The sequence below is a fragment of the Aedes albopictus genome, chromosome 1 (genome assembly GCF_035046485.1).
Source record: "Aedes albopictus strain Foshan chromosome 1, AalbF5, whole genome shotgun sequence".
Taxonomy (NCBI): domain Eukaryota; kingdom Metazoa; phylum Arthropoda; class Insecta; order Diptera; family Culicidae; genus Aedes; species Aedes albopictus.
Window position 1 is genome coordinate 169785117 of NC_085136.1, and position 17229 is coordinate 169802345.

Genomic DNA, 17229 nt, shown 5'->3' on the forward strand with positions numbered 1-17229 from the left:
GAGCCACCCACAGATCGCTGATCAGGACCCCAAAACCGCAAGTACCCTCCTCACATGTATCGTCTCTCTCAAAAGCCCCAAAAAGGGCAAATAAAACCATATAGTATGTAGTTCAAATGAAATGGTAGTTAGAGTATTCTTTTAAGACGCATTGCCCTGATTACGTCATATACACTCTTATTTCGCTGTTTCGTACCCAGAAAGGGGTTCTAATGCCTCATTCTTAGCGGTCCGCTTATAAATTTTCTGCTTTGGTTTCGGAAATTGGTTGTACTCCCCTCCACCCGAACCGTGAGTTGATATCAAATTTAGTTCCCGCTCAGGTAAGTGGACTAGGGTGTTCTAGTGTTTAAAACGGTGCTATTTTGAATAGACGACCCAGTGTTCTACATAATCCCACCCACAACAAGATTATTTCCCGTCGGAGCAGCCGAGGGGCTTACATATGTTGACATATTTGGGCCAGCCTAATATATGTTGCGATGTTTATCATCATTGCCCTGCGCCGACCCTGCCTAATGTATGTATGCTTGTTATTGTTTGTACATATATTGTTGTAAATAAACCGACCGCCGCGACGAGCACACGCATCTTTGTGTTGCTCCGTGTTCTCCGCCGTTACGCGTCCGAAACATTCCCCCGGTAGTTCGTTGTCGGTCCCCTGGGTAGCTTTGTGGACAATGTTGGCCTCAGTGATATATCCAACAGGTTATGGGCCCAGTCCTGGCGGTGGAACCGTAAAAGTGCTCGGACAGTCGCGAAGTGAAAAATCATCCCGCGGATGATTGATTCTGTGTGGTGCCGGTCGGTGGGAGAGCTAATTAATTTGGCTCGATTCGGCTAGCTGCTGTGTGTGAAGAAGCTGTGACCGGGACTGTCAGAAAAAGTGCTTGGCCGGAATTATTGCCAGTTTTGTTGGGACGGCGCCCAGAACGAGTTGCAAGGTGCCGGAAAGACTCTGTGGTGCACCATTTTATGTCCCGCAGCCGAGAAGAAAAGAAGATTGCTTTGTGAAGATTGTGCCATTTTGACCCGCGAATCGAACGAACTGTTGCCGTAGCCGTGGTGTTCGATAGCGAAGTGAACATTTTGTGACGGAGTCTGTGTGTACCGCCGTCGGGTACGTCGCGTGTGTTGTTGGCTGTACCTACCTTCGTGATTACAGTGTGCGCCAACAGAAAACGAACATTTTCGAAATGACTGAAAAAGTTTTGATTTCCCGTTTGGATAATCGAAATTATCAAACGTGGAAGGTGAAAATTCAGATGCTGCTGATTACCCAACTAACAATTACTCTTTTTACAAGCACCTTTACGACGAATTAATTCAGCATGGTGCTGAATAACATTTGGATAATTTTTAGGCACAACCTTTGTTCGGGTTTTGTTCACACAAATTTGGAGAAACAATAAAGCATAGTGTTGTGTACCAACTGAACTATTTGTTGTTTAAAACATTTTACAAACTGATAGTAAAGCTGTTATTCAGCTACTGCAAAAATGATTTAAAAAAATAAAATGCAAAATTTTTCAATTTCTACGAGAGTTTATGATTGACACTTTATGCTGTGAACAACTATTGTGAAATAATAACAACAAATACATTTACCTAAATCAAGATTCGAACTCGAGCCCCATCGATTGCCAGCCGCTTGCCTTCCTATCTGCGCCATCCTAGAGATGATGAATCGACGCGCTCAAATAAAAACATAAACTTCCCGTGGTTGTATAATGATTACACTTTGACTCCTATTCAGCAGTGGTGAATAATGTTCTGTTTATGGTTGACAACTGAAGAACACGTTAATTCAGCTGCTGTTCAGTAAAAAACACGTGTTTTACATCCTGTACACTGAGTCGAACTATGATGAAACGAAAGCGCTTATTTGACTTATGAAAAACACATTGTACAGATACATGTTCTAATTTTTGCATGTACTTGACAAGAAGCAGAAAAAGGTCTTGTTAAACTATTTTGTAAAGAAATAACTGCAAGTCGAATAAAAACATTATTAAACGCTTGAAAAGTGTTTAAATTTATAATTGTTGATACCGATACGAAAGGTTGAACATTGGCTACTTTTTCAATTGAAAAAACATTTTTACAGTAATGTGTACAGCATAATTTTAGTTCAGCTATCATTACTATTATAAAGCAACAATTCAGCATGCATGCTGGTTTGCGGCTTGCGATTGTTAGTTGGGTACTTTCGACCTGTGGCATGCGGTTTCGGAAGCGAAGCCAGCGCCAGTGACTGCAGCGTGGTCGCAAGAGGATCAGAAAGCAAAGGCCTTGATCATTCTGAACGTTGAAGACAATCAGTTGCCGCTGGTGAAAGACTTGAAGTCTGCAGCGGAGGTGTGGGAAAAGTTAAAAAAGTACCACGAAAAGGCTACGGTGACGTCGCGAGTGTCCCTGTTGAAGAAACTTTGTGGTCTGAACTATGAAGATGGAACAGATATGGAGAAGCATCTGTTCTCCATCGAAGAACTGTTCGAACGGCTTTCGTGTGCGGGACAGAAGATCGAAGATTCGCTGCAGGTGGCGATGGTGTACCGGAGTCTGCCGGAATCCTACAACGGACTGGTGACGGCCTTGGAGAGCCGTCCGGACGCCGACCAGTCGCTGGAATTCGTGAAGCAGCGGCTGATGGACGAGTACCACCGACGGGTGGAGAAGAGGCTAGAAGTGTCCGAGGAGCGCCACGACCGGGCGCTGAAAGTGAACGGAAGCAGACGAAACGGACGAGTGCGACAGCGTGTGTGCTACAACTGCCGGAAACCGGGCCACTTCCGGAGAGAGTGTCCAATGCTTCGTGAAGAAGGTAGAAGTGATCCGGAAGTGAATAAGACGGTGGCGAAGAAGAACCCGGGAATTTGTTTCGGCGTGGGAGGTCAGCGGAAGCGGAGGACCTGGTATGTGGACAGTGGCTGTTCGAGCCACATGACCAGTGACCGCCATTTTTTCAAGAAAATCGACAACAGCGTGAAACAGGAAGTGAAGTTGGCGAACGGCTCCGTGATCAGGTCCGCCGGTGTCGGGGAAGGTTTCCTGAAGTGCGTCGATGAAGAAGGAAGAACAAGCCAAGTCGCGGTGAAGAATGTGCTCTACGTCCCGGAGCTGGACTGTGGACTGCTGTCGGTCCGGAAGCTGGCACGGGAAGGACTAAAAGTGAACTTTGTGAAATCCAGGTGCCAGATCGTCAGTCGCAGCGGAAAAGTGGAAGCCGTCGCGGATCTTTGTGGTGAGCTGTACGCCCTGAGGATAGCTGGAAGAGCGGAGATCAGCAACCGCCGGAAGAATACAGCTGGGCGTCCCGTTGAGGAGGAGATTCCAGAAGAATTTCATGACTGTTATGACGAGGAACTCCGATACTAAGTGTTAGATACTTTGTGAACAAACTTTGTGACTATGTGACTGTGTAATACTTGACGAAGCAGAAGTGTTCGGTGCAGGAGGAGGAACTTTGTGTGTAGGCTGTTGTGTCCAATGTTAACTTAGAATACTTTGTGGAAATGTAACCACAGAGAACAGACGATTAAGCTCGTACAAAAATACGTCGAAATCGTGTGTAAAGGATTTAAGTGTACCTCAACGCCACCAACGGAGACTGCTCCACTTATAAAGTCGATTTGACCCCACGATGGCAGTGTTCATCGTTAAAATACACTAGCCCACAAAGCGACACGAGCGCCAAACGGCCAAAAACGGCGAGCACTGGAAACAAAAATGACAACACAACAATGTAAGTGATGGAACGCTAGCGCCACGTAACGGGAGCATAACCACCTACTCTGAAATGACCGATACAAAATTTTACACATGGCAGAAAGCGAAGATAGACGTCTGTTCTCTGTGATGTAACCTTCGTTTCGAGATGAACTAGCCTAGGGTTAAAAATCTCGTTAAAACAGACCAAAAAAAAATGTAACCTTCGTGAACCTTTGTGATTGTGATGACCAACATCGAGGAGGAGTGTTGAAATATTTGGGCCAGCCTAATATATGTTGCGATGTTTATCATCATTGCCCTGCGCCGACCCTGCCTAATGTATGTATGCTTGTTATTGCTTGTACATATATTGTTGTAAATAAACCGACCGCCGCGACGAGCACACGCATCTTTGTGTTGCTCCGTGTTCTCCGCCGTTACGCGTCCGAAACATTCCCCCGGTAGTTTGTTTTCGGTCCCCTGGGTAGCTTTGTGGACAGTGTTGGCCTCAGTGATATATCCAACATAATAAAGGTGGGGAAGAAGATACTTCGTGTGCGTGAGATCCGTGTCTGGTGCAAAACATGTCACTACTACAAGCAAAGCGAGCTCTCATAAGAACGCGTGGCAAATAGTGACGTCACTATTTGTGTTTACATTTTTCTTTCCTTACTAATACATAGCCATCTCTTCTTCTTCCCCACCTGTAATATACTCTCATTTGCTCTGCATGCACGAATCTGGCGTACTGCTCACTCCCACAGAAAATTTGAAAACAGTTCGCACAGTAAATAAAAGTCAAACGTGACTTTTACTGTGCGCGGTGTTTTCAAATTTTCTGTGGGAGTGAGCAGGACAGGGCAAATTCGTACAGAGGCTCATTCGCAGCACTCAGTTCGTGACATACAAACACCATTCCATTTTTATTTATATAGATAGATACTTTTTAAACGTTGAAAAAAAGCTATCATGGATTGACACTTTTTGGATTTTTCTCGAAAAAAAAAATGATTTTTTTACGCCAATGTCAATAAATTTTAGTGTTGATTTTCCACTTTTGTTCTTAAGGCCGCACGGGACGACGGGTAATTTTTGCTATCTTTTCTCTCTTTCTAACAATTTGCCTCGCGATTTTGAAGAAGGAAATGTCAATTTCTACTGCACTGACGTAGCTGAAACTTTAATCTATTGTGCACCGAAAGTGAGCAAATGAACGATCAAATTTCTAGTCGAAAATATGAAGTAGAAGTTGAGATTTGCATCTCTGTAAAGTGCCCCACACAATGAATACGTTTGCGTGTGCGTGACAGTAGTTTGACCACGAGTTTGACACATTTCCCATGGGAAAACTGACAAAAAAACGCAAACCTCGACGGAACGGACGCTATGTGCTCCAGGCTTAACAACAGAGCAATGGCGGACGATCCAGCCACCGTCCCGTCCGGCCTTAAGTTAAATAAATAAATAAATATTTATTACTCGTCGTTGCTCGGGACATTGCTAATGCTTTTTTTCAGTGGGGCGCTTGACTTCCATCGTCGCTGGCAAGACTGTCACTGTCAGCAGCCGTCACAACAAAATATTTTCTGTATTTTCGAGAAATTTTGTGATCCAACAATTTAGGGTAAATGTACCAATAGTGGTGCTATTAGTAGCTCCTTGTAGAAAAATAATTGAATAAAATTGATAATACCACAAAATAAAAAGTCTGAAAACGTCAATCGGTAGTTTTTCGCATAAATTTGCTAGGAAAAATGTAAAAACCATTGTTTATTTCAGTTTTTGCTAATAAATCACTTGCACCAACTATAGGTACACGGTTCCTATTATGGAGGTAAAATTTAACTTTGGTTCCTGTAGTGGCGCATCCCATTGAATTCTTATGGGACCCACCACTATAGGAACACTACCACCACTATAGGTGCAAAGGAGCAAAAATTTTAAGGAAAATAATTGTTTAAAATAGGTTTTTCGGCAAATCCTAAACACAAAACTGAATTAATGTTATTAATTAGTTATGATGCATCTATTAAAAATGTCATTTGCAAGCTTTTTGTTCGATATAGTGCTAAATTGGCACTACCACCACTATTGGTACTACCTCCACTAAGGGAGCTTTTACCCTAGTTAGAAAATTTTAATTTTGTTGATCAAAATCAACATTATCGAGCAGCTGCCCACATTTGCCAAACATGGGAAGCATAGAGGAGGCGTGCATTACCGGGTTCCTGTGCAGACTATGCTCCCAGATCCATCGTTCAGTGATTTTCATCTACGGCGCCGAAGGAGACAAGCACAAGTTGGAACAGAAAATCAACAACTATCTTCCCGTAAAGGTAAGAGTTTGAGATTAGCTAGTTGGTAAGATGGCTCCATTCAGAATTTAATTCTTGAGAGAGGAAGGATGTTTTGCTTTTATGCTTCCGCTTTATGATGCAATGAGCGTTGCATCGCCAGAATGTTCGTAATTGTAATTGTATTTATTGATCGAACGTAAGCCAGTTTATAATTAATCGGGTCAACAATGTTTATGTAGTGAAATTCCCTAATGAATTCGTAGAAAATTTTGAATAGTTTCCGCAGTAATCTTAGAAGAGTTTCTTACGCACAATTACATATTTATCCAATTTCTGGTTCATCTGCCTTGAAGAGTTGTAAACGTAAACAGTGGTATTATGAATTTGACACTAATTTCGATGTTGAATCATTGACTTCCGCTGCCGTTTGTACACTTTAAACATAGATATAGACAAGACAGTTTCATCTGGGGGGTGCTTCCATAGTGTACGCAGTGTACTTCAAAATTGATCAAATAAGCTAACCATTGACTTTTTTTTACCAGATTGCACCCACTGATCCTCTCCCGAAGACGGTATGCGAAGGTTGTATGAATAAAGTAATCCAACACCATGGCATGATTCGAAAAATTGCGGAGACTCAGAAAAAGTTTAAAAAACTACGAGAGGAAGAGATGCTGTTACGTCAACAGCTGAACAGGCATTCTTCGACCAGTACGAACCAAGCCACCAGCACGTCTCCTTCGGCAAGTGGAAGCAACGTCCGTAGTACCACCAACACAAGCTCTCCAGTAACGAGCTCTGCCACACTGGAACGAACGGGCAGCAGCTCTACGGGTTCGCCCGCTGTTCTTACCACTAGTTTAAACCGTAGGATTACTCGCCAGACGCTCAGGATCCATCAGCTGCATAATGACATCAACAACTACATCGAAACAATGGACAGCAGCTCACCGTCATCGGACGATGACAGCGACAGTGACAGCGGAGATGGTAACTGAAGCACCCACGAATATAACCACATTGTTTCATTTCTGATGTCCTTCCATCATCGCCGCCGTTTGCAGTGTTGTCCTAATGGGTTCGAGGATGATCAAATGTAAACAAGTGATATCACATACGCCACAGACAAACTGACTGGGTATTCCAAAAAATGTCTCGAATGCTGTGTCTGTTTGTCTGTGGCACATTGGCACATGACGACTTGTAGAGAGTAGGAAGGCTGTATTAATTTTCTCGATATAATAAAATTGATGAACCCACACTGTGCTCCACTCTTCCCTGCTTTCGTTTGAAAAGCTGGATAGGCGGATTGCTAACTATCGTATATTGCGATTAAATACTGTACTCTTAATTGAACTGAAGTGTAATAATAAAGTACGATTAGTGTAATATTAGTCACTGGACTCATGACTGAATATCACATTGCACCTTGCGGATGGGGACGTTTGGTACTAATCAAGTAGGCTGAGAAATATTATTGAATTATTATTAGTTCAGCTGTCAAGGAGAAAGGACACAACCCATTACAAATGGATGACGAGGAGTCGAGGACTGTATCTTGAAGAAGGAAGATTACTGGAATCACTGAAGAAAATGATAAACAAAAAGAAGACATATCAAATTTCAAACAGAAAGACCACCTAGAGGATGACCTCGTCCACGAAAATGAAGTTCACATCTAAGGAAACCTCAAATGGTAGGGTGCGGGCACCGGTTTTGGCCAGTCTAAGGGAAATCATTTTTAAAAAAATAACCAATAATCCTATGAAAACAACCAATGCGTCAAATAAAAGGTTTCAATTTATATTTTGAAGGAAAAATGCAAAAATCAAGTCAATACTTGATTTTTGTATTAAAAGTGGCACTGGCCAAAATAGAAGCTCTGCCGCAGTTTTGGCCATATTCTTAAGTTTGGTTTCTATTTTGGCCAATCACGTGTATTTCTTATGGGAGTGGCCAAATTAGAAGCACCCTGGCCAAAATAGATATATGGGAGCAGATTTTTTAAGGATATATATTTTTTTCTTCCAGTTTTTAATCAAAATGTGTGGCTTTCACAACTGTAATCATCATATTGTATTAGGATCTACTAGCAAAAATTAAATTTACGCCGGTTTAGATCGCAATAGCCTCAATACCGTACTATGGCCAAAACTCCGGACTGGCCAAAACTGAAGCTTCTACCCTACCAGTGTGACAAAGTCTTCAGAAACTCGGCTCGCAAGCTTCACCCCACCAGCTGACCCACGAAGAAACCATCTATACAAGTCAAGGCACAGAGCTATGGAAAATTATGGACGAGAACAGCTTTCCCGGGAAGCTGACTAGACTGATAAGAGCAACGATGGACGGTGTGCAGAACAGCGTAAGAATTTCGGGTGAACTATCCAGTTCATTTGAATCTCGACGGGGACTACGACAAGGTGATGGACTTTCCTGCCTACTATTCAACATCGCCCTGGAAGGTGTTATGCGACGAGCCGATCTCAACAGCCGGGTTACGATCTTCACGAAATCCAGCCAATTTGTCTGTTTTGCGGATGACATGGATATTATTGCTAGAACATTTGGAACGGTGGCAGAACAGTACACCCGCCTGAAACGTGAAGCAGCAAAGGTCGGACTGGTGGTGAATGCGGCTAAGACAAAGTACATGCTGGTAGGTGGGACTGAGCGAGACAGGACAAGCCTTGGCAGCAATGTTACGATAGACGGGGATACTTTCGAGGTGGTAGAAGAATTCGTCTACCTCGGTTCCTTGCTAACAGCTGATAATAACGTGAGCCGTGAAATACGAAGGCGCATCATCAGTGGAAGTCGTGCCTACTATGCACTCTGAAAAGTTTTCACGTCCAATCTACATGAAAAATCACGTGGACGCCATCTTGCACTCACTTTACCCTTCCTACATGATTCGTGTGACTCTTACGTAGAGCCACGTCAGAGTCACCTCGATTGCAGGTACCAGGCTGCAGAAAGTTAGTACACAACATGGCGGTCATCATTGTTTACCTTTTAGTTTTGCTATTCGTTGATTTGATTTTCTCGGTAAAAATCGAAATTAAAAGGTATGTAATAGATAATAAATCATACACACACTTCACAAATTAATATTTTGAAAAAGAATCTTCGTATTAACTGTTATTTGTTCTTAGAAATAAAGTGATGCCTTCGGACATACCTACTTGGAGCTCAAACTCAGTCGACGCTTGGAGCTGAAGCATGAACGATGTCAACAAAGGAATCAGTGAATTATTTGTTTTACCGTTTTTTTTTGCAGTTTTTACGTATAATATAATATAATGTATTACATTATTTATTGAAGGAAAGCACAAATAATGTGGCTTTTTTCTAGATTGTTTGAAAGAAATCAGCAAAAACATTCAAACAAGGCACCGTACCATCGCCGTAAAGTTCACATGATAATCATGTAACCAACCGTGAGTTTCTCATTTGTGAGTGCCGCCACATGCTAGTCAGATCATTGTTACATGAAAAGTTAGGTGGACGAAAACTACCAATGTTTTCATGTAAGTTGGACGTGAAAACTTTTCAGAGTGTGGGCTCCAGAAGAAACTGCGGTCAAAAACGATTCACCCCCGCACCAAATGTACCATGTAGGGTATTGGTTCCCTTATTAAGCATGTGGCTCCCATTTTCATCCTACGAAAAACAAAGGATTGAAGCGTTGCTTGTTTTGTTTCATATTTTTGTATTTTTTGTTAGAAGTGAGCACGCATGAAAACAAAAAGAACGGAATCAATCGGTGCCGTAATAGCTTGTTTTCGAATAGGATGAATTTGGGAGCGTGAGATTACTGATGGAACACATACCCTACAAGACATTAATAAGACCGGTGGTTCTCTACGGACACGAGACATGGACGATGCTCGAGGAGGACCTGCAAGCACTCGGAGTTTTCGAGCGACGGGTGCTGAGGACGATCTTCGGCGGCGTGCAGGAGAACGGTGTGTGGCGAAGAAGGATGAACCACGAGCTCGCTGCACTTCACGGCGAACCAAGCATCCAGAAAGTGGCCAAAGCCGGAAGGATACGATGGGCAGGGCATGTTGCAAGAATGCCGGACAACAACCCTGCGAAGTTGGTGTTTGCTAGCCATCCGGTTGGTACAAGAAGGCGTGGAGCGCAGAGAGCACGATGGGCGGACCAGGTGGAGCGTGATCTGGCGAGTGTTGGGCGTGACCGACGTTGGAGAGCTGCAGCTGCAAATCGAGTATTATGGCAGCAAATTGTTGATTCAGTATTATCATGAATTTGATGTTAACTAAATAAATGAAAAATGAACAAGTCAAGATTCTGCAATGGAACACGAAACTGCAGGTTCACATCTGGTGAATACAAGATAAAGTCCCTGACGGACAACCGGCTGGTTGGTCTCGCGAGGGCATGACGAATGAAGTCCCTCACGGACAATCATGAGGGCATAAAACAATTAAAACCATCACGGATTGATTTAAAACATTTCGGCCAATTTATATTGTACTATTTTCGGTAGTCCGAATAAAACACGTGAGGTATGGCTACTAGTCAGAATAACAATGTCCTCCTTTTATTCTCTCTCCTCGTTCCTCCCATCCCATATACATAGTTTATACCCACAGTACATAATATGGTTGTTCTAGAGCAAGGTATCTCTGAAGCAGGTATTACACTAGGTTAGCTAAAGACACTACATTCACTTTCTTTTTTTAAATTAATTTTAGTTATCAGCACTCTTAATCTGCTCGAACTGCCTGTACATAGTCCCGCATATAAGCGGGCTTCCGGATAACTCGCTTGTTTTCAGAGGGACGTGCGCTTGCCACATTTTCATAACGATCTTTCTTGCTTGCCGAGTTGTCAGGGGTTTGAGAATCTCTTTCATCTTCTGGATCCACTGATGCTTCCGTTCCATCTTCCACAGTCGAATGTGCATCACCGCCATCTGGGATTCGCTGCAGATGAGAGACATGTCTACGATATTTGACGCCAGATTCTTCTGAAGACACTATGACATCTCCGCCTTTCCTCTTGAGAACTTTGAAGACCTTTGGATCGAAATTCGGTGTCAGTTTATTCGTCTTTGTCATTTTCTTCACCAGAACTTCGTCACCTACGGCTATGGGACTCGGTTTGGCATTTCGTCGTTCGTCAGCATACAACTTTCCCTTTTCCTTCGAAATTCTGTCTCGATCGGCGGTTTCTTCATCTTCATCATTCGGCTGAAAAATTGATGGCAGCCGGTCCCGTATGTTGTAGCCGAAAAGCATTTCCGATGGCGTCTTCTTGGTAGTGGAATGCGGGGAAGAGCGATACATAGGTAGATATTTGTTCAGTTCTTCAACCCAATCAGCATTCGTAGCCTGGCTGATTGTCAACCTTTTCAATAGGGATCGATTTTGCCGCTCGACCTCACCATTTTGCTGCGGCCAATATGGAGTCGTGCTAATCAGCTTTACGTTATTAGTGTCACAAAACTCTCGGAATTCCTCGCTGGAGAACTGAGGACCGTTATCAGCAGTGATGGACAATGGTAGGCCGAAACGGGCAAAAATCGAATTCAACCGTTTGATGGTCTCGCTAGAATCAGTCTTCGTCATAATTTCGACTTCAATGTAGCGGCTGAAATAATCAACCACTACAAATAAGTAGTGTCCCGAAGGAAGTGGACCGAGAAAATCAATGGCAACATGTTGCCATGGCCCCGATGGTAATTCTTTCCGTTTCATTGGTTCTGGTGCAGATGGTGCTGCAACCAACATGCATCCTCGGCAGCTTCTAACGTACCGCTCGACCTGCATATCCAATTTTGGCCACCACACCTTTGCTCTCAATCGCTGCTTCATGATGGTCATACCAGGATGGCCCTCGTGCGCCAAGCCTAATGTTCGCTCCCTTAGAACTTCCGGTACCACTATTCTGGTTCCTCTCAACAAAATCTTATCAGCAAAGCATAGTTCCGTGGCAAACATTTTATACGGACCAGCATCATCTGACCAAACGCCTTGTTCGATGCCGATACGAACTGACTGGATTATTTTATCAGACTCCGAAGCATTCTCGATTTCCGTTATTTTCAAAGCCACCGGCAATGCGTTTGAAACGACCCAAGCAACATGTTGTTCAGCATATTCATCAAAAGTTTTTCCAATCGTGTTACTCGTAATGGCCAAACGCGATAACGGATCAGCGATATTTGATTTCCCCGGTCGGTACACAACAGTGGCTTTATACGACTGCAGTCGAACGACCCACCTCTCGATTCTGGCGCATGGTCTTGACCTAGACCCGAAAATAGTTTCCAACGGTTTATGGTCTGTTATCAGCTCGAATTGACGACCGTACAAATAAAAATGAAAGCGCTCGACCGCCCATACAAGTGCTAGCGCTTCCTTCTCAATTTGTGCATAGCGTCTTTCAACATCAGATAGACTCTTGCTAGCATAGGCAATAACTCTAGGTCCCTGTTCATTAATCTGAATGAGAACTGCTCCCAAACCGACAGGGCTAGCATCCGCTAACAGTTGGGTTCGATCCGAAACATCAAAGTAGCCTAGTGTTGTAGGATGAGTCATATGTTCTTTCAATTTGTCGAATGCAGCTTGTTGTTCAACTCCCCAGACAAAGTTTTGCTTCTGAACCGTTAGCTGCCGCAATGGGTACGTCAACGTCGCAAGATCGGGGATGAACTTGCTGAGGTAATTCACCAAACCCAGAAAACTCCTAACCTCCTCTCCTGAGCTTGGTTCCCGGAAACGCCGAATCGATTCCAGTTTATCCGTGTCCGGCTTAATTCCGTCCACTGACAGAATATGTCCCAAAATCTTCATTTCAGAAACCCCATACATACATTTACCTTCATTCAGTGCTACATTCCAATCATTTAGCCGTTGGAGAACCTTTTTTAGTCTCGCATCATGTTCCTCCTGATCAGAACCGTGCACGATGACATCGTCAATGAAAATTAAACAGCCTTCACAGCCGCTTAGAACTTGTTCCATAGTCTTCTGAAAAAGTTCAGGCGCGCAGTTTATACCAAACATTAGTCGGGTATACCTAAACAAGCCTCTGCGCGTGATAAACGTTGTGATTTCTCGTGATCGCTTCGAAATCTCTACCTGATGGAAAGCATGTTTCACATCCAAACGGGAGAAAACTCTTGCTTTCGACAAATGCGGTAGGAAATCCTCAAACGTTGGTAGGGGATGATTTTCTCTTTCAACTGCTTCATTCGCGCGGCGCATATCCACGCATATGCGCACGTCGTCATCCCCCTTCGGTACTACGACTACCGGAGATATCCATTTTGCCGGCTCATTCACAGGCTCGATGATCCCTTGGTGAAGCAGCTCGTCAAGTTTCTTATCAACCATGTTCTCCAGCGCAACCGGTATACGTCGATATGGCTGAACAACTGGGACAGCATTCGCCTTGATCGGAATATCCACTACAATGTCCTTTATGGTCCCCAGCTTCTCGCAATCGATGTCAGTGTTCACTTTATTAACCGGTATATCAATTTTCAGAATGCCCATGGCGGTAGCGGTATCGCGATCGATGAGGGTTTTTCCATCTCCTTTCACGACAAAAAACTCAGCTGATGCCTTCATGGAACCCAGTTTGATTGCAGCGGTAAACACACCAATCAGTGGCAGCGGTTGTCCACCGTATGCCTTGAACACCATCGAGGCCTCCCGTCGTTGGTTCGATACAATCACTTTCTTATCCTTCAGTTGCTCCCAGTTTGACTGACTCAGCAGATTGTATTTAGAACCCGAGTCAATCACTGCCGACGTGGCTACACCACCGATCTCGCACTGCACTTCTCCGTTGCTATCTGGCGTAGTCAAATGGAAAATATATTCCACTTGTTTATCAGCTATGTGTTTCACCGTGTACGCTTCCTCATCCTTCCGATCCGTGTTGTTCCCTGGGGCATTTCCTTGCTGGCGGAATCTTTCATTACCGCCCGGCCTTGTCGACACACTTTTCGATTGCTTGGTACGGCACTTTTTCGCAAAATGATCCTTACCACCGCACTTGTTGCATACCTTCCTTTTCGCTGGGCATCTGTCATCTTTGGCGATGTGACCGAGGTAGCCACAACGATGGCATTCCAGTTGTTTCGCGTCGTTGAATTTCATTCGCTTACCGTACGGTGCTGTGTCAATTTTGTTCACTACGTCGATGGGTGGTTTTGATTCGCCTCCGCCGGAAAACGATTTTTCTTGCTGAGCCACAGTCTCGAAAATTTTTGCAACGCTCAATACCTCCTCGAGGCTGGCATCTCCCCGTTTCAGCAAATCACGGCGAAGCGTAGCCGACTGGCAGTTCTGGATAATTTGATCTTTAATGTTCTCTTCCACTCTATCTCCAAAGCCGCAGCGCTCAGCTTGAACACGCAGTCGAATAGTGAACGCATCAATGTTCTCACCCGACCGTTGTTTCATCTGTCGTAGCAAATGTCGCTCGTAGGTAGAATTCTCCTTCGGCAGGAAAAATTCGTTCAGCTTAGCTCTGGCCTCTTCGTAGCTCGTCATATTTGGTGTGTAGTGTTCGATGTTTAGCAGCGGTCCTCCAATTCACCGCATTTAAGCATACTGTCTCACAACGAGGTTTATCCCCAATCATTCCAATCTGCTTTTACGCATAACAAAATCGGCCATTGTCTCAGTGTCCAAGCACTTTTCATGTTTCCATTTGATGCATATTTTTAACAGTTTTCATTTGTTTTCGAATCGAATACTCAGTGAGCGTGGGTTACTTACCAAATGGGCCTGCCATTCCTGTTGGTATTTTGTATTCTCGTCGCCAAAATGTACTATTTTCGGTAGTCCGAATAAAACACGTGAGGTATGGCTACTAGTCAGAATAACAATGTCCTCCTTTTATTCTCTCTCCTCGTTCCTCCCATCCCATATACATAGTTTATACCCACAGTACATAATATGGTTGTTCTAGAGCAAGGTATCTCTGAAGCAGGTATTACACTAGGTTAGCTAAAGACACTACATATATGTAGAGGCTCGATTAATTATAAAGAAAAGGAGATGTGGTAGTTTGGTACTAATCAAGCAGGATGAGGAGTATTATTGAATCATTATTAGTTCAGCTGTCAAGGAGGAAGGACCAACCTATCACAGGACACAAAATCGAAATATCTACCACAGAAGCGGAGGAAAGCGTTCCCAACTGTTGAGAACGGCTCGTTGCATTACATCTTCTAGGACGATGTCAAACAGAGTTTTTCACACCCATCCATCATTGCTCAGAGACTCATCGAAGCTTCCTGGGAAATCCTTCCTTGATACCTTTCTACAAGCTCATCCTAGGTAATGACAGAAGTTGATTTGGGATAGCACTTTGTAGGTGGTTTCCCTAACATTTGTTTGATGCAACTTTTCAGACCCCATGAGTGCTACTAAACCAAGCATACTAATGACACTACCCAAGTAAACACGCGCTAAGTACTTCGGATAATTCTCGATGGTAAACGAGAAAATCGTGAGTGGCGCAAACGCATCAGTCACGGATTGTACCACGTGTACTGCCGAAAATCGCAAGTCAGTCCCATCTGCATGAAAACAAATACAGGGTGTTAGGTTCATGAGTGCAAACTTTTTGAAGGATGATAAAGGACCATAAATGGTGAAAAAAATTGTTCTGCGCATATGGTCAAAACTCAACCGTTACGTAGTTATTGAACTTCCCATGTTTTTGACTCTTATTGCCTTAACTGGCTATAACTTGAAAATGGTCAAACTTATCGCAATTTTTTACCCTTATTTGAAAGATTATTGAATTTTCTATCAAATAGCATCTTTGAATTGATTGGTTTAGCTTAATAACTAAGTTTTCTAGAGCAAAGTAGCTCAAAATGGCGTGTTTTAATTTGTTTTTGTCAATTATCTTTGAAACATGCGTTATAAATTAGAATTCTTTCTTGGGCAAAGTTGTGGCCCCTGTTCTATTCTACAAATTCGTTCTTTGACACCACACTTCTAGCTCTTATCGTTTTCTTGCATTTTCGATTTAAACGTGCGGCACAGTGCGCAAAAACGTGCATACCATGGCGGTTTCAAATTTATGATCTGAAATGCGATGTTTAAATAGAAATTACATGAAAACGATAAGAGATAGAAGTTTGATGTCAAAGATCGAATTGTAGAGTAGAACAGGGGCCACAACTTTGCCAAAGAAAGAATTTTGAATTATTACGCATTTTTCATAGATAATTGACAAAAACAAATGAAAATACACTACTTTTGAGCTATTTGCTCTGGAAAACTTAGTTATTTAACTAAACTAATCGATCCAAAGATGCTATTTGATAGAAAATTCAATAATCTTTTGAATAAGGGTCAGAAAAATGCGATAACTTTGACATTTTCAAGTTTTAGCCAGTTAAGGCAATAAGAGTCAAAAACATGGGAAGTTCAATAACTACGTAACGGTTGAGATTTGACCATATGCGTAGATCAATTTTTTCCATCATTTCTGGTCCTCTATCACCCTTTAAAAAGTTTGCACTCAGGAACCTAACACCTTGTATATAGTTTGTTCAGTAAAATTGAACAACAACACCAAGTCAGATTGTCCCATTATGAAATGTAATCGCAAGTCAGTCCCATTACAAACTTGTGCACCCTCTAGTACAAAACCTAACACTGTTTCAGCCATTTTCATTTTCTTACAGTTACGTTCTCACGTTGGAAACAATGTGTGAAATTTTCATGATTATCTCAGAAGTTTTCAATTCATGGCGATTTTTTGAAGCTCCACATAGAAATCGAATTTGAAAACTTCAGGGTCCATTTTCTCAATGCCTACTTTTTACAGATGGGACTTACTTGCGATTCACGGCAGTGTACAAAGAAGCGAATATTGTTAAACGAATAAAAATACGGCAGACTTCAATGGACTAGACACGTAGTGCTAATGTTGGAAGAAATAATAGCGAAAACAATATTTAGCAAGGAATCAGGTAGTGGTACGCAACTTCTTGGGCGGCCGCAAACGTGCTGGGAACCCTAGTCGCTCGGGGCGACTGGAGGAATATCTCCTAACGTCTATTATTTCTGGAGCTCGATTTGAATAGGTCGTATGTGCTTTCGTCGATTAAAAATTCGATCAATTGGATTCGCTTATTGTAGCGAAAACTGTTGAAATTGAACAAAGTTGATACATACAGCAGAATCCTTCACAAAATAAGCTTTCC

The 17229-nt window shown here is 43.0% G+C and overlaps 2 protein-coding genes across 2 annotated transcripts; one reads left to right on the forward strand and one right to left on the reverse strand.

Annotated features, from left to right (window-relative positions):
* The first annotated feature begins 5225 nt into the window (after positions 1-5225).
* LOC115269276 (uncharacterized) lies at positions 5226-7405 on the forward strand. Its single transcript, XM_062845801.1, has 3 exons — positions 5226-5331; positions 5836-6047; positions 6554-7405. The coding sequence occupies exons 2-3, from the start codon at positions 5904-5906 to the stop codon at positions 7007-7009; spliced, it is 600 nt and encodes a 199-aa protein (XP_062701785.1). The 5' UTR covers positions 5226-5331; positions 5836-5903; the 3' UTR covers positions 7010-7405.
* A 3342-nt stretch (positions 7406-10747) lies between these two features.
* On the reverse strand, positions 10748-14551 carry LOC134289785 (uncharacterized protein K02A2.6-like). The gene has a single exon (XM_062856292.1). It carries the CDS (start codon positions 14549-14551, stop codon positions 10748-10750), a length of 3804 nt encoding a protein of 1267 aa, XP_062712276.1.
* Between the last annotated feature and the right edge of the window lie 2678 nt (positions 14552-17229).